General features: G+C 42.9%; 1 protein-coding gene across 1 annotated transcript in view; it reads right to left on the reverse strand.

Moving 5' to 3' along the window:
- The window catches only part of LOC122805992 (extracellular calcium-sensing receptor-like), a 304,623-nt gene that overhangs the window by 114,567 nt on the left and 162,360 nt on the right, over nucleotides 1-27,696 (reverse strand). Inside the window, 1 exon segment of the mRNA XM_044076233.1 lies at nucleotides 3,898-4,125. Coding sequence (XP_043932168.1) covers nucleotides 3,898-4,125 — 228 coding nt within the window.

Below are 27,696 nucleotides of genomic sequence, written 5' to 3' on the forward strand. Positions count from 1 at the left end.
TGTCCATGTGCCTCATTATGCATTTTTTGGTAGGTGTGTGTGCATTTCTGATGGATGTCATCATCCATGGTTCCAGTGCTTCACCAGCATCCTCCAGTAGATGGTCATATGGGATTTTCCCCCTGTAAATGTCTGGTACAGATGTAACTGCCAGGACTGCCTGCACACACATTGATGTTAATGCCCTGGGCATAGCACATGACCTGGCAGGTGATGGAGTGATACCCCTTGTGGTTGACATAGACTCTACCTCCTCACCGAGTGGTGCTTTGATGTGTACATGAGTGCAGTCTATGGCACCCAGTACCTCAGGGTAGTGTGCTAAATGGTAGAAGAGATGCATACTGCTGGCCCTCTCCTCAGGGATGCAGGGTAAATAAATGTGCTCACTGGCATAGGTTTGCTTGGCAGCTATGAACTGGTGGAGCACCCTGGATGCAGATGCCTGTGAGACCCCCATCATATCCCCAGTTGATCTTTGAAATGTATCTATAGCTAATATTCTAAGGGCTGCACATACCTTTGTTTCCACTTGGATGGCTTCCCCTCTATTGGCTCTGGGTCTGAGTTGAGGTGAACAGAGCTTGGTGAGTTCTTGTAGTATGTCCCTGTCCACCCTGTAGCGCTCTACAATCTCCAGCTCATGTAGCTCCTGGAAGGTTACCCTGGGCCTGAACATTCTTCTCCTTTTCAGTCTTGGCCTACTGTCAACATCAGCATCAGCACTGACCTCAGTCTCTAGCACATACAGATGTATCAGAGCAGCAGCAGACCCTAGAATTCTGTCAGTTAAAATTCCAAGTGTGTACTCTAATGGTGCAGAGTATGTGGGAAAAATCAGATTGAAGGGTGTATGCATACTTTATAGTGGTGTGCTGCAGATGCAGCCTGTGTGATTGGCTGACTATGATGCATTCCACCTGCCAGGTTCATCACTAAAGGGTTTAAATAGCCCAGTGTCAGTGGAACAGGGCTTATCAGACATTTATATATGATTGGCTTTCCCAAGTTATTTCCTTTTTTTTTTAAATCTTTTCACTGCTAAGGACTGCAGAGTGGCACACAAACCCACAGCACTAGTATAAAGAGCGCTCAGCAGTCTAGAACACCCCCGTGCAAAGGCATGCTCAGCTTAGCTTAAACTAACTAAAGCAAGTGCCTTGGAGCTAGACACATGTTAGCAGCACTGAACACACCCCCGTGCTAGCTGAGAAGTGTGCTGTGCAAATGGGTGCCACCAAGCTCCAATCCGCTTAAACACATAGTGGCACTCCCCCTTTTGATGTCAGCTACATGTTCTACTAACACCAACATGATTCTGAGACTACACGGGTTTTATCTGTGGACAAAGTGGCCCATTTTTGCTATTCAGTAACCCTGGCTCATTTGCATACAGATCCTTGCACATACCCTGGATATTTCACTATTCCAGGGCTTGTCTCCTTAGCAACCACTGATGCCTACCATTGTACATACTGGATGCAGGGCACTATAATGCATTATTTTTACAGATGTCTTATTTTTAGTTTTTCAACATTTTAATAATTTTTTTTTCATAACAGCATGTTTGGGCTTTGCTGCACACCACGCAAATGTAATATGTGTATTAAAAAAATATTATTTTATATTAATTTGCATTAGGTTTTAGACTCACAGGGCATAGATTTGGACATACACTGCCTACACTGACATTTCCAATTTTCGAATTGGGCTTTTGCAGCCCCTGTTCAATTTTTACATTTCTGTACATAGTTATTTTCCCTGTACACTTCTGACACCAACACAGCTTCTGCATGGATACCTTTCTGCTTAATGGATCGCAAATCACCCTCATTTACATGCATTTTACCTGCTTATGAGGTGATTTGCATGTCATGGACACTTCCGTGTCTGTACACTCGTGCAAGCTCCTCTGCTCTCTTTACTGGATTGCATGGCTGCCGGTTTCCATGACAGGGCCATGCCACTATGCCTACATGGAAAATCACTCCGTGTAGACCTTATTGAATTCTGCCCTCTATTTATTGCACCGTTTACTTGTTCACATCCACAAGTAAAATTGTTAATACAATTCCATACTTTAAAATAGAATAATGTATGATGCATTTGAAGTTAAGCCTATGAAATCCTTAAAAAGAGAAACTTTACTCAAAATTTTAATGATAAAAGGTGTCATCTTATTTGTAAAGAAACAGTAGCAATTTTTAATTTTCGGAACAACCATCAGAAACTTGCCCTCAAGCTGCCAACATTATTCATTATTATTTCAACTGTACCTCTTTATTTAAACCATTTATTTTCAAATTATTCACTTTCAAAATGAGCACAGTTTCTGTCTTGAGAAAGAAATATTCCTTCTGGTATCTTTTGAGTTTAGGGTTCATTTGAAATAATACCCATTTCAGATTTTCATTTTTCCATAGTTGAGATTTCTTTTTCAAATGTAAACAAATTAACCAAGTTACAGTGCTGATCATAAATAACCAGTTTCAGTCACACTGTGAGTATTCATGAATGGTGTGGGATAACAAAGCATATGTGAGCTCCCCCCCCTACACACTCCCTGCAGCATGTAACAAACCACAACATTCATTTGTGCCAGATTCCCCTAGAAAACTGAAACTTTCTTCAACTTGTATTGTGTTAAAAAATGAATGCCCCACATATTTTGTTCAATATTTTCTTCTAAAATTTTTATCATTAATATCACTTTTCCAAATAAAAACTAATTGACATTAAAGTGAAAATGCTTCATGTATTATTACACAAACGGTTATAATGTGCCTCAAAGTGTAAGGACATAACTTGCTTCCCTTACTATTCCTTTTGGTTTTCTGTAAAATTTGCTGCCAAAGTAAAGCACCTATTGGCCGGACAGTAATGCAGCAGGTGTCTCCAGTAACAGTCCTGTTTTAGAATACAGCTGCTAAATTTCGTTAGACCTGGTAGAAGCATTGACTTAGAAATTTTACTAGCACTTTCTAAAATGGTACCTTCTATTGCTATTATTAGTATTCAATGAGTTTGTGGAAGTATTCTTGTGTACTTTGGCTAAAGCTTAAAAAATTGTTAATTTAGTGTTTTTATTACATTTTTTTCCTTCTTGCTCCTTTCTTTTGCCAACATGCTAATTCTGTTTTTATTGCTTCAAAGGGATCTTCATCTAGACTCTCATTATATTCATTGTTTTAAGTGGTCCAAACACAATTTATCATACCAATTTCTGGACTAAATCAAGCCTTTCTAATTATAATATCCTCATCTGTTGCACCTCTAATCTTTCACTTTTGCATATTTATTTGTATTTATATTTGCAGGATGTGTCCTCTTTTTTGCTTTGTTTTTGCCCCTTCCTTCATTCAGACAGTTGGCCGATTGCCCCACATTCTTGCTGAGTCTGCTGGCACACCAATCTACCCCTAGGTCAATGCTTACTTTCCCCTCCCTTGTGGTCCTAGTGGTATGCCTGAGGGGAGGGAGTGTGATGGAGACATGGTATATGGCCTTGTCTCCATGACAGCTCATCCATGCCTCCACCTGATTCCATCTTTCTTGGCATACCTACCAGCATGCTGTCCCCAGCCTCTACTAGGAATAAACACTGTAGACTTCCCCAGGTCTGACAACTCACTCTGGGATGGTAAAACTCAGCAGTCCCTGCTGCTCCTTCAGTCTCCCAAACTGCTAATTAAACCTGGGCTGCCTGGGTCTTAATCAGGCCTTTATCTCTCCCTATGCCACCAAAGTGGCCATATTTGCTGAAAGGCATAGAGTACTGCATTTACATGAATGACTAAACACTGTGGAGAAGAGAAAGAAAAGGAAATCAGGGGCAAAAAAGGAAAATCACTGAATTTATAAAACATAGAAAAAATGTAAAATCTCATTTGAAAATACCTGATTAAATTTTTCATTCCATAAAATATCTTCTACACTGATGGTGAGTTTTAGCCTTCCAAGACCTTTGTTCTCAAAGCTGCCCACTTGAAAGTAACCGCTGTTTGCATGCGGGATCGCAACAAAGTTAAAAATGTCATACCTTGCAGGTGGGTCACCATTTGCATCAAAATACATATATTCACCTCCAGTATTTTTAAAATTGATATTCTTAATATAATGGAGGAGCTACATAAAAAAACATAAAAATAATGTTTAGCAATTTTAGTACATTACTAATTAATATTACTATTTCAATCGCAATAATTATTCCAAATGTACAATGAGCTTAAAAATGAATGCAAGAAGGCTATATTGTGCTCAAAAGCAACTGTTCTGTAGTTTTACCTTCTTTTGCACTAGCTAAATTCATGAGTCCTGTTACATGGCATTTTTTAATTGGCAAGATTTGCAGAGGAAATATAAAAACTGTTATCTTCTGTCCTTATATAAATAACCCTTTCAGAAACTGGAATTCTTAGGCAAAGTACCAGCTTATATTTTAATTTCTTCCAACTCACATCTTCATGAAGTTATAAAAACCTCCCTATCTTATATGCACATGTCATTGTGATACACACCGTAATGGTATCCACATGCTGTCCATCCTCAAAAACAAAAGTTTTCACAACTAAATACAAGTTTGCAAATTGGATTTGTGTTTCAAAATTGGCCAGTGTTTAACTCTTACATATTAATTTTAAACTGAAATGTATCCCCTTCTTATTATCTTGTTCTCTGGTTCCCCAAATCCATGCTGCAAAGCATTACTAACTACAAGTTGCCCATTCAATGCGTTTCCTTTGCCCTTAGTGTGAGATATGTATTTATTTGTTCGCATGACTTGGGTAGGGCAGTGATTCTACTGCACCACTTTCAAGCAAAGACCAGGGATACCCAAAATTAGCAGTCATTTACCAGCCATATCTAAAATAATGCACAGCCACAGTAAAATGACATCCTTGTCAGATAAAAGATGCATTTTAAGACAATTTCATAGGCAGCAGTCATAAATGAATCACTAGAAGACAGAATATATATATTTAAATGGTTATAGTATAATACATAAATACATATGTCTTTATTAGACTATCGGCCCACTAACCATTTTAAGCACAGCCAAGATTACACCAAATTTACCAAAATATTGCTGACATGTGTCAATAACCCTAGGAATTTTGTATGCGTTACAATGTAGGCTTGTATACATCAAACATTCGCAGACTGCCCCTGTATATTAGAGATATAGGCACCAAACCAGTGGTAAATTTGTAATTTGACATCTATTGGCTCAAGCTATGATTGAATATGGTTAGATGTGAGCTTCACTTCACATAGATGGGAAGCCTGTTTCAGAAAATTGGTTAATTTTGAGGCATGTACCTGTCTCTCCAATATGTCCTGTTTTATGTGGCAGAGGAGGTTTAGGTCCTTAGAATGGTTATTGTGAAGCCTGTGCCCTGGCCCAGCAGTCAAGGAGCCTCAGTCCTCACCACTAACACCAGAGAGAGCATCTCATATATGAGGACATGATAACAAATACACACAGTAAAGTGCAATTTCCCCTAAGAGCACACTGAGATCACAGTCAGTCCGGAGCTGGTAGCTCCCTTGCTCTAAAGGTCCCCAAGAAGACTCCCCACTGGTACAGCTATAGGGTCAGATCTCAGCCTAGTGGGCAAGCTAAAACCTCTAGCATCCACTCTGTCCAACCAGTGCTTCATGTCCCTGCCCAAGCAACTGACACACACACACACACACTCTGAGATAAGTTTATACAACCACACAGACACTTCTGGGGAAGACTGGCACAGGTTCTCCAGCTGTGCCCCTTTTACCCAGCCTACATGGTAGTACCAGCTGCCACCACCCACTAATAATTATCAGCTACTCAAAGGCCCTATAAATCAGTGGTACTGTTCTGACATCACAGAAAATCACTTAGTCTAATATTTCTAGTCCCTAGCTATTTCTAAAAGAAAACACAAGTCTAAGATAACTTACATCCATAGCAAGACAGTGCTGTGAGCTGGATGATCAAGACAAAAATGCTTAATGCCTTCTGATTCTCTCTGTTTAAATTACTATTTTCAGTCCTGATTCCCATTACATCATTTTTTACACTTTCCTGGTGTTCCCAGGCTACACATTAACTACATTTACATTTTTAACACCTCAGTGTCTTATCTTGCAACTTGTCAGGAAGCATAGCAATAAAATGTTTGCATGTTTAAATCTAGCAATGTAACTCTTGGTTAAAACAATAGAAAGAATGTCTTCATCTAGATGGACTGGAGATGACTTTAGATCAAAGGGTCACAACATGCTTTTACTGGGTCAGTAGAGAGCACTGTTGCCACATTTTTTTACCAACATTTTTTTTCATTTAAGTAAACAAGTCTGTAGTTCAACATTCATATTTACAAATGATAGAATTACGTATAAAATCCTATCTGGCTAGGCTGGCAGCCTTCACATTTATTTCTGATTCTACTTGTTTTGTAGATATGCAAAAATTCATCAGTTTGGGATCAGAGGATGCCTTATAGATTGGGCATAGATCACCTTATAGCAGTCTGTATGAGACTCAGTACAGGGATAGGGCTTTAAGATGGTCTGCAGAGGACTTGTTGCTTACTCTTGTATTCTTTTTGTGAGGAATCTCTGGTTCCTCAAGGTGTTTCAAGTACCTGGTAAGGTTCATAATTTCATATGTGTTTACTAGGCTGACATCTACAAGGGCTGTTTTAAGCCTAGCCATGCATCCCAAATCTCTGACAAGTTCTGATACCCTTGAGAAGTGTAAGCAGGGGCTTTGGAGATGAAACATTTACAAGCTAGGGCCTGGGAGATGAACCATTTACAGGTTGCCTGTGTCCATTAGAGACATAGGTGTCAAACCAGGGATGAATTTCATGTTCCCCATCCAGTTGTCCAGGTTGCACTTGAATTAGGTTAGGAAGGAACTCTGCTTCACATGGATAGGGAGCCTGTTCCAGAGCTGGAGTAATCTCTGGGATAAATACCTGTCTCTCCAACAAGTCCTATTTATATCACAGGCAAGGATTAAGTCTTTAGAATGGGTAATTCTGGTGCTATTTGTTTTCCAGATATGCAGAAGGTCCATCAGTGTGGGGTCTGACAATGCCCTGTATGTCTGGCATAGATCTCCTCTCAAAAGCATGTAAGAGACAGATACAGGGATGAAGTCCTGAGGTGGTCTGCATAGGACATTTTACTTATGCCCTGTATTCTTCTAGTGAGCATCCTCTGTGGACATTCCAATTGTTGGATATGCCTGGTTAGGTACATACCAAAGGGGCATTGTACTCAATGACAGGTCTGATGAATGCTGAATACAGTGGAATAATGACTTCCTTGGACTTAGATGCCATACCTTTGTTTACAAGTTGCACAACATAGAATGATTTAATCACTACTGTAGACAAGTGATGGTCAAAGGCTAGATTACTATCTATGTGTGTCCCTACATCCCTAAATACTGGGTCAACTCTAAGGGATGTGTTGTCAATATGATAGTTAATAGGGGTGAATGACTTACTGAAGGATACTATTATGCATTTCTTGGCATTTAGTTTTAGTCCATGGCTCTGACTCCAGTTGTTTGTCTGTGTCAGCCCCTCCTGGAGAACATGTGTGTAAGTGTGGGATTAAATGACAGCTCCTAATTTGCAATCAGTTGCAAATTTAGTCAGCCAAAGACAACTGACACTGGCTTTGACTTCAGGGAAGTAAATGCCAAAAAGGAGCAGTCCAAGGACTGATCCCTGAGGACTTCACTTGTGACTGTCCTCTTTACTGAGGTGGACTCCCCAATTCTAGCTTCCTGGATCCTGTCTGTGAGCCAGTTGGCTATCTACCAGGTGACATATCAGTTTGTACCTAACCTCTTGAGTTTGTCAACAATGCCTGATTGGGGTATTGTGTCAAATGCCTTGGCCAGGTCAAGGTAGGCAGTGTAAACCATTCTTCCCTCACCCATTGCTTTGGTGACCTTCTCAAAGAAGTCCACTAGGTTGAGTAGGCATGATCTGCCCTTGACAAAATCAAACCGGGTTGGGTCCAGTGTCTGGAGGTTTACTATATCACTATTGATCATTTTCATGATAATTCTTTCCATGCCTTTACATATAAGATGATTGAGACGTATGGGTCTGTGGTTTCCAGGTTCTGTAGATGGCCCACCTTTGTGAAGAGGGATGACTGTTACTGTTCCATTCATGAGGCACAAAGCCTGTTTGGAAGCTATAGTTAAATAGCAATTCTAAACGCCTTGATATGTCATGTTTCATACTATTTAGAAGACATCCTGGGATATTATTTGGTCCCATTGATGTAGTGTTTTTGGCCTTAGAGACAGCATTAAGGACCTATTCCCTAGTGATAGCAGAGGGAGTTATATTTGATGGTATTTCCTGAGGGAAGGTTGAGGTGGAGAGACAGGTAAAGTTGGAACTGAATTTATTTGCCAGTAGGTTTGCTATATTTTCTGGCTCAGTGTAAGTGGATCCATTTACAATGAGCTCTGCACACAATTGTGTATTGCCTTTAAGGCTGCAGACATAACTAAAGAATGCCTTGTGGTTGTCCTTGGCCTGGGAGGCCAAATTCAACTCAAATTTGGCTTTGGTAGACTTTATTTTCCCTCTGATGTGTTTGTTTAGTTTGATGAGAGTGCTTTTATCCTGCTGGGTGCATGTTGAAGGATGTGTGGTAATCCATGACTGGTTGTATGACAGCCAAGTATAATGGAACAATGACACCCTTGCGTCTGGATGCCATGTCCTTACTTATAAGTTGTGCAGTAGACACACAGTGGTCAAAGGTCAGGTTACTGTCAACATGTGTTCCCAGATCCCTGAACACTACATTTAGAGGTGTTATTATCAAAATGGCAATTTCCAGTGATAGCCATCTTTATGTGGTGAAAAGGGATTTTTTTGTGGAATTCTGTTTCCATTGTTAAGGAAGCATTTACAATTTGGTTATTTCAATAAGCAGGATTAATCTTTAGTTTGTTTTATTTTTGAATGTAACTAGGTGCAATAGCTGGTCTGAAGACACTCTTCAGATGTGACCTGGCCACCAGTAGGTCTATAAATGAGTAAAATAATGCAGTAGGTATGCAAACGGCATCACTAAAACAGCTATACGTAAAGGCAGGAGTACAGGATATAACATATATGCACAAGCTATCACAATTCCAACATGAAGACATTGAGACAATATCAATACATGAAATCATCTAACAACTAACTATTTCATATACTAAAGAACAGACCATCAACTTTATCTGTGTTGTCATAGTGATATACATACAGTAATAAATTTGACATATAGGGAGAAGATATGATATGTACAGTGAGCATTATAATGTATAGTAGGAAGTGTACAGATGTATATAAAGATACATAAGGAAAGAAGTAGAAGAGGCAAAAGGTATCAAAAGTGGAGGAAGGCTGGAATTTTAAGACAATCCCCCAGATTCTGCAAGCCTTGCACGGTGTGCAGGATTAATACAGGAGCTCAAGCAGGCAATATGTCTGCCATGCGATCCAGGAATAACCTGTAGGGGCGTGCACGAGCGCTGCTGCACTAGTCCTGCATGGATTCAGCCCCTGCATGCAAATTACCCCATTTGCAGGAGAAATCCATGCAAATCAGGTGAATTTGTGATCCAGGAAGCTGGAAACCGGCTGTGCAGGACTAGTGTAATCTGCAGAAATGTACCCCGCCAATAACGGAGTATATTTCTGCAAATTACAAACGGAGCCATGACAGCTCCAAATAAAGGGTGGGTATCATGTATAAAGCATGCCAGTGGCCAACTATAAGGACATTGGCATGGAAAACACTTGGAAAAAAAAATCAACTTTTATTTATTTATTTTTTTAGCCGATTTTGGCTGTTTAAGCATAGGGTAGTGGTGTGCAAATGGGAAATAAGAAAATAAACCTAAAATAACCATTCTAACTAAAATCACTATTCTGTCATTATACTCAATGGCAGACAGAAGACAACATGGACAGTGAATAGTGGTTGCTAAGGGAACACTCAGTGTGGGACATGTAACTATGTATTAGCAGGCAATCCTATGCAAATGAGAGGAATGATAGTGAATCCCATATTTCCCCTGCATGCTAGTCATCACACAGCAGTGTAAGAGCAGGAATAGCTTGGTGCAAGCCTAGGAGTTAGCTGACATCATAGGGAGCTGTGTCAGGCATACTGTAAGTGGACTGGAGCCCTGTGGCTCGGGTTTGCTCCTAGCTTAGCACAGCTAAGCAAGGGGGTGGGTCTGATCCTGCCTAGCACTCTTTACATTGCCTAAGCAGGTGTGCATGACATGTACCAGGTTTTAAAGGAAAAAAAAGTAAACCAGGAAATAGCAGCTCTGTGCAAATTTGAGCACTGTGTTTGCACGGTGTGCCCCCGGGCTTAAACAGAAAGGCAATGGGGAGGGAAAACAGCAGTAGGAAGGTAATCAGGGAGAACTAGCATAGCTGGCAGGTGAAATGTATCAGAATCAGCCAATTACACAGGCAGCAGCCCAGCCCAGCCCAGAACAATACTATAAACTATGCAAACACCTTTCCCTCTGTTTTTTCCCATACTCAACACCACCGGTGTATACAAGTGGGGAAATGTTAACAACCAAAACAACAAAATGATAGGGGCTGCAATAGCTATCATACAACAACATGTGGAAGAGGCTGAGGGTGGTGAGGATATGAATGCTGTTGACCTATTATAATTTTGGTCTGTGCGTGTTCCTCATTATGGAGTTCTTGTTCGGGTGTGTGTGCATTTTTGATGGGTGTCATCAGCCATGGATCCAGTGCGTGTCCAGCATCCCCCAGTGAGGAGACAGAGAAGAGTGTACAGACTCAGGGTAACCTACCAGGGGCTACATGAGCTGGAGACAGTGGAGCACTATAGGGTGGAGTGGGACCTGATACAGCAAATTGTTGAGCTGTGCCGGCCACACCTGACACACAGAACTAATAGAAGGGATCCCATCCCAGTGGATAGCAAGGTATGTGTAGGCCTAAGAATACTAGCTACATGTACCTTCCAAAGGCCAACTGGGGATATGATGGGGATCTCACAAGCCTCAGCATCCAGGGTACTCCACCAGTTCCTGGATGCCATGTCAGCACATGCCGGTGAGAACGTATATTTCCCCAACACCCGTGAGGTGTTGGCCAGCAATATACAACTGTTCCACCAACTAGCAGAATATTCTGATGTAGTAGGTGCTATAGACTGCATGCACATATGCATCAAAGCACCACCCGGTGAGCAGGGTATGGTTTACATCAACTGCAAGGGCTTCCCCTCCATCAACTGCCAGGTCGTATGGAATGCCTAGGGCATAATAATGAATGTGTATGCTGGCTGCCCTGGAAGCTATCACAATTTACACATCTGGCATCTGACCCAGCTGTACCACTGATTTGCCAGTTGGGACATCCCTCATGGTCACTAAGTGGGGGATGCTGGACACGCACTGGATCCATGGCTGATGACACCCATCAAAAATGCACACACACCCGAACAAGAACTCCATAATGAGGAACACGCACAGACCAAAATTATAATAGAGCATGTGTTTGGGATGTTCAAGTCATGGCTCCTATGCCTGGACACATCCAGTAGAGCCTTGCAGTACTCACCAGCTACATGTACCCAAATTGTCATCGTATGTGCCATGCTACACAATATGATCCTGCAGAAACAGCTGCAGCAGGAACAGCATGGGGCAGAGACACACAGCCCCCCACCATTGCCAAGGCCTGCACAGGTACAGAGTGACTCGGAGGAGAAACAGCTTGAGCCTGCCCCAGTAGGCAGAAGGAGGCATGCCCAGTATGCCCTGGCCTTGCCAAAGAGGCAACGCATACCACATGCACTGACACAGGAGGGATCCAGGAAATTACACCTCTTTCTGACTCTCACATACAGTAAAAGAGATGCCAAACATGACACTACCTGTGCTCAACCAGGTGTAGGAGTGAACTATGTGCATCTGACATAGGCAGCCCTGCAGCACCACCCTCAATACTGGGGCACCCACAAGATAAGTCATTCAACCTACCGATTGCTGAATGGAGTAGAATGTGCTGTTACCTGTCGGTATGGATGTGAGCATGCAAGAGAATCAGGTGGCTGAATGGTATGCCAGCAGATAGTAGACACCTATAGTGGCACCATGAGATCTGTAAAAAATACTGGTGTCACCATAGTAGCCAGTACTATGCAGGGCGACAAAACCCACTGCAGGAAATGTGCTGGGCCACATGTGTGTCCATATGACTCACACATGCCAGTCAGGGAGGTTCACATACCCAACAACAGTCTCAGCTAGCACATCAGGTGTAAACAAACGCAAACAAAGGCTGTGCTATGGCCTCTGAATGATGCCTATGGATAACCTCCCCCCAGGCCTACACAGACAGACTACAGCAGGTCAGGGAGTGGGATGTTAGTTCTAAAGGGTAGGAAGTCAGAAACTAATATGTAGGTCAATCAAAGCTAAGACCTGTAGTACACTGATATGCCTCTAGTCAGCACAATAGGTTAGAATACAGAATGAAATGGAGTACCTGACATACAAGTACAGTCATAGCAAATGTGTACAAGTGTCAGGTGTGCCCCCCAATCCTATGTAGAAATGTAGAAACAGCCAGGTGTGCACCCCCAATCCTGTGTAGAAATGTAGTTTCAGTCAGGTGTGCTCCCCCACGATCCTGTGTAGAAATGTAGAAACAGTCAGGTATGCCCCCCCATTCCCGTGAAGAAATGCAGAAATAGTCAGGTGCGCCCCCCCCAATCTTGTGTAGAAATGTAGAAACAGTCAGGTGTGCCCCTTCCTCCAATCCAGCGTCGAAATGTAGTAACAGTCAGGTGTGCCCCTCAATCCTGTGTAGAAATGTAGAAACAGTCAGTTGTGCCCCCCCATTCCTGTGAAGAAATGTAGAAATAGTCAAGTGTAACCCCCAATCCTATGTAGAAAGGTAGAAACAGTCAGTTGTGCCCCTTCCTCCAATCCAGCGTAGAAATGTAGTACCAGTCAGGTGTGCCCCCTCCCACAATCCTGTGTAGGAATGCAGAAACAGTCAAGTGTGCTCCCACAACCCTACTTAGAAATGTAGTAACAGTCAGGTGTACCCCCCAAACCTATTTAGAAATGTAGTAATGGTCTGGTGTGCCCCCCAATCCGATGTACACATGTTGTAACAGTCAGGTGTGCCCCCCACAAGTCTAAATAGAAATATAGTAAAATGTATGTGTAGGTATAATACCAGTGGAGCACAGATGCACGGAGGTGGCCAAGGTAGCAAGATAGGTTGTAGCATCTGTACAATATGTAGGTATGTGTGTGTTAGGTTGGTGTGTGTTTCATATTGTGTGAAAGTGGTCAGTATGTATGCATGTTGAGGTAAGGCCTGGTAGCCATTGCCTACTACTGCTGATGACAGGGACAAGTCCTCACAACTGCAGTGGCAAAGACAATACCACCAGTATAACACATGCTAGCAGTAAGCCATTGTAAATGTATGGTGGTAATTTGTGTCACCATCTGAAAGACTGACATGCCATGGCTGTTGGGCTAGATATACAAGCAGTACACAGTGGAAAGTACCCCAGACATACAGTATATATTGTGTCACTGTAAAATGGAGACACCCTTGGAATTGTACATACAGGTATTCATCCCATTATCTGGTCCTGTAGTAGGAGATACCTGTGTTGTCTGCCCGATCACTTGCAGATCACAAAGGAGATAGGATTGATGTATTGGGAAACAACTGATGTACCTGCACATGCCAGCATAACTGGAATGCCCAATGCATATCTGTATGTCAGAAGCAAGTAGTGTCTATAGCACATATGCACCCAGCTCACGTAAACACCACCCACAGGTACCTCTCTGGTCGTATCCCTGCTGTGGGGAATGGGTGCAATATGACCTCACCTGTATATGGCAATAGAGAAAGACTGCAGTATGTAGTTGGGTGCCCCATGCAGGTGTGTCGCTAGCCATAGGTAGCACCCTGCCAGCGTCCACACCACCTGATCAAGACTGACAAATGGTATTGGCATGAACACCTAGCACACCTACCCTGTCACCTCAGGGGAATATACTGTATGGTGGTCTGAGACTGTAGGACTGACAGAATGCAACAGCCTGCCACATCTGGCCTGCATCAACACCTAATTGCCCACATGCCTCTGCCAAGGGACTGTGTCTCACACGTACTGCCAATGCATGTTATGTCATGGGCACCCAAATAACAACACAACACACTCCACATAAGCCAAATGCAAGGTCATGTGGACAAACTACAGTAACATATCCACCATATCCTACTGCATGAACTGTGGACCAACACCAACACACAGCTGTGATGGGGTGATAACCTTAGGGAAAGTATCAGAGAATGTATGCATAATGTATGGAAGAGGATAGAATAACGGGGGGTGGGAATTTGGGCAGCATGGAATGTGCAAGGTCCAACACAAAGCTGTGTGCACACTATCCCTGGCTGTAAACACATAAATGGGTGGCTACATACCTGCCTGTACACCATGCACATAGGCGTAATGTCCTGACTCAGGGCCCTTGCCTCAGGGTAACCTGTGTGAATCTGTATAGCTGTGAGGTATTGCCATAGCAATATAAGGCCATACTGTCATGTCAATGGATGTACAAGTATGGGATCCTCTGCCAGCTCTGTACCAAGGTGTTGAACTGGATACACAGACCCAGCAGCAAGTGTCTGCCGCTCCCCCTCCAGAATGGCATAACTTACCATGAATATATAGGCATCTGCCCACAATACTGCACAAAGCTGCAGTCACCCTTCTCCCCCAAGGCATCGCTGAGAGCAGGAATGTCCACCTGACAGTACATGAGGACAGAAAACATCACAGTGTATAACAGTACACATGTCTGAATATCTCTGCTGACAGTAGTACCATGTAGCTGAAACAGCACAGACAAAATCACCTACAGTACACACTATCCCCTACAAACTTTGTCCCCATATTGCCAAATGATCGATGGATACCCTGCAGAAACAGTTTTCTACCTTTAGATGTACAACACAAAGGGCTGCACTGAAGTACAAACTACCTGGAATCGATCCACACATTCAATACAGAAGGGTATACTGGGCATGCTGACACACTTAGAGAAATGAAGGCAATGTCAGACAACAACATACTGAAAGGTCATACTCAGCATGCTCACACACTTAAACAAATGAAGCCCATGTCTGCAAACAACAGTGGACCATACATATCTGGCAGTTGCAGATGTTAGTGTAGATACTCTTCAGTATGCACCAGTCATGCTTTGCACACACAGTGGATGGGAATTCAGACATATATCCAAGGAAAACACACTATAATAAGCCAAAAGTAGACGTACATAGAAGTGTGGAAGAGAGTGACTGTGACAAGGAGCCATCCATTATGAGGCCTGTCCCACCCAGCACACAGCCAAATGGCTACAACCACATGAGGTCTAAATGTCACTCACTGTAGACATTATGACACCGGTATAGGTTCATAGGTAGGTACTAGGCTATCTGCCTGAAGGCATTTACAAGCCTAGCTGGAATGTGTTGGCATTCGCTGCCCCCTTAGATTAGTTCCCTGTGCCTCTGTCCAGCAGAGCCACTGAAGTGATCCCTGGGGTAAACTTTCTGTTTCCTATCCACTCATCAAGATTTCTCTTGAAGAGTGTTAGCGAGGAGCTCTGCCTAATGTAGATTGGAATCTTGTTCCAGAGCATGGAAAGTCTCTGGGACAGGAATCTATCCCTCCAGCACATCTTATTTATTGTTATGGTGAGGTTTAGATCCCTAGAGCATGTGGCTTGAGGGGATATGGTTTTCTTTAGGTGGAGCATGTCCATCAATTCTGGGTAGGACATGGCCTTCTATGTCAAGCAGAGATCACCTCTGAGTAAGCGGTATGCAACCGAGTACGGCTCGAGTTTCTTCAGTCGAGCTGCATAGGGCATCTGTTTGAGGCCAGTGATCCTCTTGGTGTGGTATTTATGTGGTCTTTCCAGCTGTTCAGGTGTCCTGTAAGGTACATCCCAAATGGGGCATTGTACTCTATGATGGATCCGATAAGTGATGCATAGAGGGGCACAATGACCTCTTTTGATCTGGATGCAAACCCTTTTGTGATTAGGTGGGCCACATAGAAGGATTTTCTAACCACTTTGACAATGTGATTATCAAAGGAGAGATTACTATCTACTTGGGTCTCTAGATCCCTTATTATGTCTTCCGTATTTAGGGGGCTACCACCTATGTGGCAGTTTGTAGGTACTTTGTTTTTTCCAAAGGGGATGACTATGCACTTTTTGACATTTAGCTTGAGGCCATCATTTTGACACCAGGTATCTGTCTCAGTGAGACCCTTTTAGAGGATGTCTGTGTCAGCCAGTGAGTCAATTATAGCCCCTAGTTTGTAGTCGTCTGCGAACTTGGTCAGTCATAGTCCTCCTGTGCTTGCCTGTACCTCTGAGAAGTATATGCCAAACAGGAGTGGTCCTAGGACTAAGCCCTGGGGAATGCCACTTGTAACCGTTTTAGAGTCAGACCTAGCTCCCGCAACTCTTATCACGTGGGTTCTGTCCATGAGCCAGTTGGCAACACATTTCATGACATAGGGGTTTATGTTCAGGCTGGTGAGCTTGTCTATAATACTAGAATGAGGAATGGTGTTGAAGGCCTTTGTGAGGTCTAGGTTGGTTGTGTGTACCACCTTTCCCTTGTCTATAGCATTGGTAACTGTCTCAAAGAAGTCCACCAGGTTTAGGAGGCATGATCTGCCTTTAACAAAGCCAAACTGGGTAGGGTCCAGTGTTTGGAGGTTCCCAATGTCTCTGTTAATGAGATCCATGATGATGCGCTTCATAGCCTTGCAGACCAAGCTAGTCAGGCTTATAGGGTGAAAGTTCCTGGGGTCTGTTGTGGCTCCACCTTTGTGGAGCAGAATAACCATTGCTGTGGCCATTCTATGGGCATGTAGCCTGTGGAGAAGCTGAGTTTGAACAGTGTGCTTAGGTGAGGGGTTAGTTCATCTTTGAGCTCATGTAGGACTCAGCCTGGAACACCATCCGGTCCCATTGATGCTGTGTTTTTGGCTTTGGAGAGGGCTGTTTTAACCTGAGTGTCTGTGATTTCAGCATTATAGACTATGTGGTGAAAGTGCTAGCTATGCAACATGACTGTACAAAGAAGCAGTCATCTAGCAGCTGTATACACGTACCTGTGGAATATATCCCTATGTGTGCCCACAACCTCTAGATGAATGGGTTATGGCCCATGCACACACACTGCCCTCCCCATAGCCCTACAATGACAGGCCTGTTGAGGTCATCCACTTTGAAATAGACCTTTGGGAAAGTTGTAGCCCAGTAATTTCCATGGCACGTCTTATAACTGTGTACTGCTGTAGTGTGATAAACTAGTTAGGTAGGAGTTCTAATCCCAGACATGGTAACTGTGAGTGTGCGTGTATCTCTGTCTGTGTAGAGGGCAATGCTTTTTAGGCTAGTCAAACTCACTACCATTCAAATGCCCTACTTTTGCAAGGCTGCTGATGTCATTCACTGTGAAATGCACCTTTTGAAAAGCTGTAGCCCAGTAACCTCCATGATGCATCCTATAACTGCGTACTGCTGTAGTGTGATATACTTGTTAGGTAGGAGTTCTAATCCCAGACATGACAACTGTGAGTGTATGTGTGTGCAGAGAGCAATGCTTTTTAGGCTAGTCACACTCACTACAATTCAAATGCCCTACATTGGCAAGGATGCTGATGTCATTCACTGTGAAATACACCTTTCAGAAAGCTGTATCCCAGTAATTTCCATGTTATGTCCTATAACTGCATACTGCTGTAGTGTGATAAACTAGTTAGGTAGGAGTTCTAATCCCAGACATGGCAACTGTGTGTGTGTGTGTGTGTGTGTGTGTGTGTGTGTGTGTGTGTGTGTGTGTGTGTGTGTGTGTGTGTGTCTCAGTCTGTGTAGGGAGCAAAGCATTTTGGACTAGTCACACTCAGTACAAAATAAATATCCTACTTTGGCAATCCTGCTGATGTCATTCACTGTGAAATACACCTTTGGGGAAAGAGTACTCCAGTAATCCTTGTAGTGTGATATAGAACTCTGGTAGGGGTTTTATTCCCACACATGGCAGTTGTGGATGCTTTTGTGTGTGTTTCTATGTCTGTGTAGGGAGCAATACATTTTAGGCTCGTCACACTCACTGCAATTCAAATGCTTTACGTTGGCAATTCTGCTGATGTCATTCACTGCGAAATACACCTTTGAGGAAGGAGTACTCCAGTAATCCCCGTGTCACGTCCTATATCAGTGTAATGTTGCAGTGTGATATAGAACTCTGCTGGGGGTTCTATTCCCACACATGGCAATTGTGGATGTTTTTGTGTGTGGTTATATGTCTTTGTAGGGAGAAATGCATTTTAGGCTACTCACAGTCACTACAATCCAAATGTCATACTTTGGCAATCCTGCTGATGTCATTCACTGTGAAATACACCTTTGGGGAAGAAGTACTCCATTAATCTCCATGGCACATCCTATAATTGCGTAGTGCTGTAGTGTAATAAACTAGTGAGGTAGGAGTTCTTATCCCAGACATGACAGGTGTGTGTGTGTGTGTGTCTGTGTTTGTTATTCATATTCTGTGGGAAGATGGTTATGAGTGTGTAACAACTGGACTCAATGTAGTGCAGGTTTTGCAAATTTTTTATATGATGGCCCTAGTTTATAATGCAATGTCCACTGTACAGGGATAACAGATGTAAAATAGGCAAGAGTCTGGGGTGCAAATCCATACCCCTACATGTGACAACAAGGCCAGGTGAACAAAGTTAGCAACCCTTGTATTACCAGAGAACACCCTCAACCCATGTCTCATATATACACACACACTTGCCTAGACAACAGCCGCTATGTTGGTAGCACCCTGCATATTGCCCACTGATAGTAAACATGGTGTGATTGCAGTGGGCTACAGAGGGCATGGCACCATCTCCATCAGTCCAATAGGCACGTACATGCAGACAGTGCACCCTTCTTATGTTCCCCACTGGACATCTGCAACACCTGTGGTGCCATCAAATGTGACCCACAAAGGACATACCATGCCTGTAAAGCATGCCCTGTATGGACAGATGCCACTGACACCAGGGAATACCTGTATAATGCTATAAATGTAGGTGCAGGGTCAACTTGCTGTCCATTAACAGTTCCCGCCACATGAGGCCAGGACTGGCACATCTGATAACAATCTGTGTACACAACATGGGCCAGACACCCCAGGTATGGTTCCATATGTCACTGTACATGCATGCAGGAGGTGTGCACATCCTAGACACCATCCATGTCATGGACTACGGAACACATACAAGCAAGCAATGCACAGCATTGGCCACATGCAATAGTTACCCAGGTGACTGGATGGTGAATACAATACCCACCTGAGTGGGCAAATCCAAACACTACACCATTGAGCCACACTGCAGACCATTGTCATGTCACCTGATGCCAAAGTATACCCTTCACCTAGCCTTGTACAGCCATCTGGCACAGTCGACCACTATACACACGTGAAGCAATGCACCCATGCATGTCAGTACTGGCACCCCGTGTCTGTGTGTGTGTTGTATGATGTCTATGACCACATTCACACTCACTACAACCCCTATTGGTGTACTGAAGCATGCTGTCTGTCAGACACCTCAGCATACCCTTTGCCCATATAACCTCTGTATGACCCCTGTGGTGTATGTGATACCTGCACAGTAACTGTGTTGTGGCAACCTAACTAGTGATGATTTTTATTCCTGGCCCTACCAAGTGAGTCAATGTGTATGCATCCCTGTGAGAGTGTGGCTGTGTTGACGGTGACACCTGTTCATGTGGACAGGCACATGTACTACACCTACCGTATAGCTACCATATCACTGTTGCAGATGTCACTCACCATCACATATACATTTGGAAGGCTGCTTAACATGTAACCTATGTGGCACATCCAATAACTGCATAGACATGTGATAGCACTACATAGTCGTCAGGGGTTTGATACCATGTACTGGTAGGTGTGTGACACAAACATGTTTAAGTTTTAATCTCCCAACCCTCCCTGACTTATCTTTGCCTCTGTCTGCCTCTCTCACTCAATCTCTGGTGGATGTGGAGACTTATACCTGCTTTGCTTAGGCAGCAGCATGTGTATTATAAGTGATGCGCATGATCAGCTGATGGCCTCTGCATGAATTGCAGCCCGCCTATAGCTGATTGCATGTGGAACAACTGTGGTAACATTCCCATAGCCAATTGCATGGAAACACACTCCAATATCTAGGAACATCATGTTGGTGTTGGGCCTTTTCATTCACTGTGAGCAGGAACTAGATATGCTGTTTGGCAAACAGCATCACAGATGGATTGGGGATTTACCTCTAACAACATACACTGTGGAAACAGGCCAACACACAGGAGGAGGATGTGTCTGGCATGATTATAGACTGTAGGTGCTGCTATACTGCAATTGGAGTAATTGGAGTAATGCTGGTTTAACAGGGTGTGTGTGGATATGGCTGTCCTATATGTTTTAATACCTGTCATGTCAGTGCTATGTTTATGAGGAAGCCCCCATCCGTAGGGTCATCTGCAGACTGGGCAGTATGTGGTGCCTTTTTTTCTTGTGTTTCCCACAGAGCACCTATCTGTGAACTGCAGAAGATAGTGTGAGGATTGCAGTCTGTAGGTGGTGACAGCCGTGAGAGTTACTGACTTCATATCCCTCAAAGGACATATGTTGCAACAAACCCTGTTACAATAGTAAATGTATGAGATTATCACAGCAACTTGTCAATGTTGCCCCTGTGTTTGTGCCTCCAGCTACAACTCTGTCAACCTTTGTACATATGTCATGCAGTATGAGGTGCATATGTCCTGTACACCATATTTATTGGCATCATATCTGATAAACCAGTGAGATAGACTGCTACACATATGTATAGTAGGGGTTATATTTGATGACATAACCTGGACATTCTGTGGTTGTGTGTACAGTACTGAGGTGTGTGTACTTATGGTGATTGTCAACAGTGTGTGTATTGTTAATATGTACCTTGGCCTGTGTACAGACTGTGGTAGATGTCATTGTTCTTGGTCCTGTTCTATCTGATGATACATGCTGCTCCATTGTGTGTTACCCTATTGGCTTACATGTTTGTAGGGCCGAACACACACATGTCCCATACCACAGACAGGCATCGGACCACATTGTGTAGCAGCCCAGTATATGTAGGGTTAGTGTTTGAGTGGCAGATATGAGGATGGTGTTGTACAGATAGTCCATATACTGTAATATTACACTAGCTTACCATATGTGGCTGTGGCTGTGTTCACATTGGTTATGGTTATGCACTTTCACACAGGTGCCTGTTACTCTGTGCTGTGGCATGCCTGTAGAGCCTGCTATATATGCAGGGACATGTGTATTCCCCTTTAGGAAATGTAGGCCAGTGTTGAGCCAGTCTGCCTGTAGCCTGCACAGTGCTTTGTTACATGCTTAGCAGCTTACTGTACTTACCCAGTGAGATGCCATATCCAGATACTTGCCAGATGTACTGCTGCCAGGCCACCATAACAGTCATGTATGTCAGACAAAGCAGTGGGATGTTGTACAAATGTATGTCAATAACTAGTGGGTATTATGTGGCCATGGCACCTCTGTACCAGCGGTTATTATGTTTCAGGACAAATGGGTGTGTGAATGCATAACCTATGGGGGCAAATGTATACCAGCAGTTACGTGTTATACCCATCTACATGGCTGGTAACATCTACATTGTCAGGCTTGGTCCACATGTCTTGCACTTAGGGGTTCTGTGTATTTCTCTGGACTGTCCAGAGTAAGTTAGACTAGTCCACATATATTGGCCATATCTCTGCTTTAGTCCACAGGAGCATTAGTGTGCTAGTACTGTACTATGATGTCCTTAGGATGTTTGTCAGTAGCCAATGGTGCACATGTTAAAAGAAGATGTGACCTCCCACACACACCATGTCTGTGAAGACAATCCTTATTACAGTAGCAATAGTCTGCAAATATACCTGCAAAACATAGCTGGCATCCCCTTGCATTACGAAGTTGGGACTATTGGGGCTGAGGTAGGGCTTCACTCCATGTTCTGGACATATTTAGAACATATATGTATATCTAAGTATCCATATATCTATATAGATATATACACATATACATATCGACATACATAGATATGTATATGTATATATATATATATATATATATATATATATATATATATATATATATATCTATATATATATACATATACATATAAACATATATATATATATATAAATATATATATATATATATATATATATATATATATATATATACATATACATATAAACATATATATATATATATATATATATATATATTTATATATATATACAGAGCAATATATGTCTACACATATACAGATAGAGATACATATGCACATATACGTATGGGTATCTACATCTATATTGACGGTAGTAGGTATATCAGAATAGATATGTATGCACATACAGTTATAGATATCTACATATATACCAACATAACTAAGCATAACTGTACACATAGGATGTGCATACATATATAGCTATATACACATATAGCTATATATACATATATGTATATATATATATATATATATATATATATATATATATATATATACATACATACATACAAAGAGATGTACACAGGGCCATACATATGTTGCACTACACAGATGTGTATACAGACATATGTATGAGTATACATGCGTATGTTCGTGTAGACATATGTAAACCTATTATATCTATATAACCATATTCCAGTCATGTGTAACCTCACAGTTGTGTATACCCTCCCAGATGTATCTCACTGTATGTATCTGCTATGTGTACATTATGATAAAACAACATATGTGATGCAACAGTCATATTAATAACAAGGACTACACAATTTAGTAAGTAAAGGCAATTATTCAGTACTACTCAATATGTATATTGACAGCTATATTGGTAAAAAAAAAACTGTCTTCACAGTTGTCATGGAGTAGTGGTTAAGTGTTATGACTTTAGTGTACAGGGACCTGGGATCAAGGGCTGTACATTTTGTTGCTGGGTAGAACAAGGGATGTCAGATACAGAGTGGTTACGGCAGTTTTGAGCAGCTTTAAGCGCATTTGTGTGGGTTTGTGCAAAGCTAAGTGGTGCTAAGCTATGAGTAAACGTATGGGCACTTACACAGTGTAGGCTTCGCTTACCAGTGTGCAAATCAGCTCAGCTGTTATATTGCAGCAATGCTGATACTTGCTAAGCATGGCTTAGCCCTGGTAACCAGGTCACACCACCCAGTCTGATAACATAGCAAGGTAATGACATCTGTAATAAGTGTATGTAATGCCATGTACAATACATGCACCTATGTGCTGTCATTAGAGTTGCAAGGGGTGTGAGTGTCATGTGTGGGACACAGATGTATATGAGGCCTGTACAGCACTGTTATCTGTGTGGGTATGCATAAACACAGTTCTGCCTGTGGCTGCCCTACACAGGTGTTTATGGACAGCTGCAGACCATACCTTCCAGGATGTGCAGTTCACTGCCTCCAGCCATGGACATGTGGACTGTGCCTGCCAGGGGTACCATGGGCATGTCCAGGTACAGGACTCAATGTGCTGCTCTCACCTGCTGATGACAAATTTCCGCTGGTATCAGGCCCCTCCTGGGACTGGCCAGGACCATGTGCATGTGGCCTGCTGTGGTGTGGTGCGGACAGCACCCCCTGCTACTACGGGAGCCCCTTGGTGTTCTACATATACACGCTGCCTATCAGCTGTTGGTGTTGCTAGCCTACATCCACATGTCCATTGCTGCACTCCCACCACAATTTCAAGCACGGACGGACTATGATTGATGAGGGCCATCATCTCACCAGACTGTCTATCCATGAACTCAGTTAATGCACAGATGGTACCAGCCAGTTCACGGGCATTGTCATTTGCAGATTTAAGAGCAGCCCTCTGCAGCTTCAGGCCCTGTCTGGTGTAATGTTCTATATGTGCCTGCACCTCCATGACAGCCTGAAACATGCACCTGCTGGTACCAGCTATGCTGCCTCTGCCAGCAGCATTATGTCCAACAACCCCATTATGAGCACTCTGGGGCATTTGCCTATGTGGCACCCTGCTGGACATCCAGCTATGCCTGCTGTGACAGCAGACAGTAGGCATGCTTGCCACACTTTCCTGTGTACTGCCACCAAATGCCAGCTGTCCCTCCGCTATGGCCACTGGTGATGGGGTATGTATAGGCACTGAAACTGTGTGTGGGGTTGGGATGGCTAAAAGGGGGATGTCAAATGTTGGCACAGTGTAGGCCCCTGACAACCCCACCTGTGCCTCAACAGTACTATCATCATCTTCATTGTCTGTATGGACACCAACATCAGATTGCATGCAGGAGGGACCCTGACTCACCTCGCCACCTGTGGGGGAAAACAATAAACTCACTTTAAAACCTATACAGCACTGCCTAACAGTACACACACACACACACACACACACACACACACACACACACACACACACACACACACACACACACACACATGCATGCACACACACACACACACACACACACACACACACACACACACACACACACACACACAAACCCCCTCCATAATCCCTATCTGTCCATGGCTTTACAGGCAGTCCCATGTATATGTCCATGTGGTACCCCATCCTGCATCACACTTGTTAACATACACACATTGATACCACTCATTAACATATCAGTCCTCTAAATGCCTACACAAGTGGTCACAACACAAGACCTGTTACTACATTACCTGCCTGACCTGTGTGTATTGGTTTTACATGGCTTCACTGCTGTCATTCGGTATGCACCCTGTGTATGTCCAGACATCATGAGTATGGCCCCTACATGTGTGGGCTACTATGTTCTATCCATATTATCACACACTGGTGTGTCATGTGTATGTAGTGCTCAGTACATGCCAGATATGCTGCTCATTCAGCCTATCATGTGACAACTGTAATATATGGATACACTCCTTGGTGTTGACTAGTACTTCTCCAATGCATCTGTAGTGCTGCATACATGGGCTGTAGATGACCTCTCTGCTGAATGCAATATTAAGGGTGTATCTGGTGTCTAACTTCCCTCTCGATGCCTGTTCCATGCTACAGACAATATTATACTATCAGCTGTCCTGTGATTACACACATGGCAAGTATTCCTGGTGTGTAATGTGACAGTCCATGTACTGCATGATCCCAGAGGGAGGTAGTGCTGTATGAACACCCCACAATCACACATGTACATACATGGCCAGCCACACACACACACAAACATGCACACAAGCATCCTACAAGCATCAACCTCCCAACACTTCACCAGAGTGACCCTACAGACAAACTAACTACCCACCAGGATGCACACACACACACACACACATACAGGTGAGGTTGCACAATTATAATACACACCGTCCTCCTATTACCCCTCTGTCAACATGCATAACATATGTTACCTGACAACATGCAGGGCAGCTATAGTCAATCCATGTTGGCAATAGTATACATGTGTGTGTGATGCATGTGCTGTGTCCATGGCTCCCAACTGCCCCGAGTTACTCAGTCTTTACCAAGTTTTGGGGACCAAATAATGGGGTGCCACGATTCCCGAGTGGCACCCCTTCATTTCCGATTTTATTTCTTTATTTTTTGCACTTTTTCATTTTTCACGCTTTAGCTGATGTCATCGCGTATGTGATGACATCAGCTCATCAGGGCTACCACCAGCTTGTCAGAATTGAGCTCACAATGCATGTATTTCCAGATTTCCAGATGTGGTTCGAATGCTTTGTGAGCGGGAACGGATTTAGAAGGCTCACCTGTCGCTTCGCAAGGATTTATGTTATTTAGAAACTTTGGCTGCTGTATTTAGAAGGCTCGCTCCTCCTGGCTGAAGGATTTATTTTATTTAGAAGCTCGCCTGGCTGTTAGCTGAATGTTTTAGAAGCTCTGGCTGTGTGGAACAGATTTAGAATGTTCGCCTGTCACTTCGGCAAGGATTTATTTTATTTAGAAGCTCTGGCTGTATTTAGAAGGCTTGCCTCCTGGCTATTTCAGGTCTGGTCAAATGGAAAGGATTTATCTGAACAGAAAGAAGTAAGTTGAATGTAGTAGTAGGGTGTGTGTGTTTGTGTGAGGGTGGTGTGTGCCTTTTCATTTTGTTGAAGGTGCCTGTGTTATTTAGTTGTGCAGTACAGCAGGGTGTTCAGGTGAGCAGTTGTACAATGAACTTAACTGGGTGATTCTTAGTCATGTAAATTCTATTTCATGTGGTGAAGTTGTACAAACTACTTAACTGGGTGATTCTCAGTCATGCAAATTCTATTTTATGTGATCCGGGGCTATGCATTTTGTACATGAATATGAAGCATATTAAATTGGAGAGGTATAAGTCACCCTATCTAAGCAGAGTAGATTGTACTTCAGAGCAGCATGACTACAAATTACACTCAGGCTTAAAATCATGTCCCCCATCCCCACTTCTATATGTCCCTGCCGTATGGCACCATTGGCTATACCCAGTTGACCTATTCATTTGATGGGGTATGGAATGGACATCCCTGGCCTAAGCAAAAGCCCTATAGTCCAACAAGTGTGCTGTATTATACAAGGCATATAATTTAAAGTCAGGAAGGTGTATCAAAGAAAACATGTATGTTTCTTGTTTTGTGTGCAAGGGGCCAGTGATTTGAAAACAGTATCCACCACTGAACAAATGCATTTTCCTTGAATTTGGTGTGGGTTTCAATGCTGTTTCAATGAATGTGAGTTTTAAGGGCAGAAACATTTTAATGCCAAGTCTATTTTCATTGGTAAACATGCTTCTTGGGAAAGTTGAGGCACTTTCCCAGAAGTTTGAGCAAGGTACAAGAATGGTCAATACCTCCAGTATGGCAGAAACACCAAATCAAGGACTTAATTTACCCTGTTCTCATAATAGAAGTGCAAGTCCGAGTACCAACTATGTGTAGCCTTGTTTACCTTCAAGAAGTATTAGGGAAGGGACACAGGAAGTTATCATTGCTCCCAGACAAGAAGTGAATGTAGTAGGGGAGCGTTCTGCTGGTAACAATGTTTCCAATCCTGTCAATAGCATCCCAAGCATGGCTGGTTTTCTGGATCATAATAACTTCTTTATTCACACAGTGAACGACCAAAATGGAGCCAACCAACGTTGTGATGTGAGTAATATAACTGATTTGCTTAATGCATTTGACCAAAAACTTTTTAAATGTCGCAAACTGCAGCTTGAAGTTGCCTATCTAACTGAATGTTTAGACAAGAAAATCATTCCCAAAGGGCTTAGACAGTGGCGCTTCCCTGCAGGTTTAATTGCTGAATCTGTTTTTCATAAGGAACTTTTAGCATTATTTGACAGGCAAGCAGCTGAATTCATTAAAACTTTGGTTCATTTTTATAATACTGAAATTGCTACTTTTAAAACTGAACTTGAAATAATGGAACATTCTATTTGTGGGGATCACAACTTTGAACAGTATAAATATG

The sequence above is a fragment of the Protopterus annectens genome, chromosome 7.part0 (genome assembly GCF_019279795.1).
Source record: "Protopterus annectens isolate FY-2018-M chromosome 7.part0, PAN1.0, whole genome shotgun sequence".
NCBI lineage: Eukaryota > Metazoa > Chordata > Ceratodontiformes > Protopteridae > Protopterus > Protopterus annectens.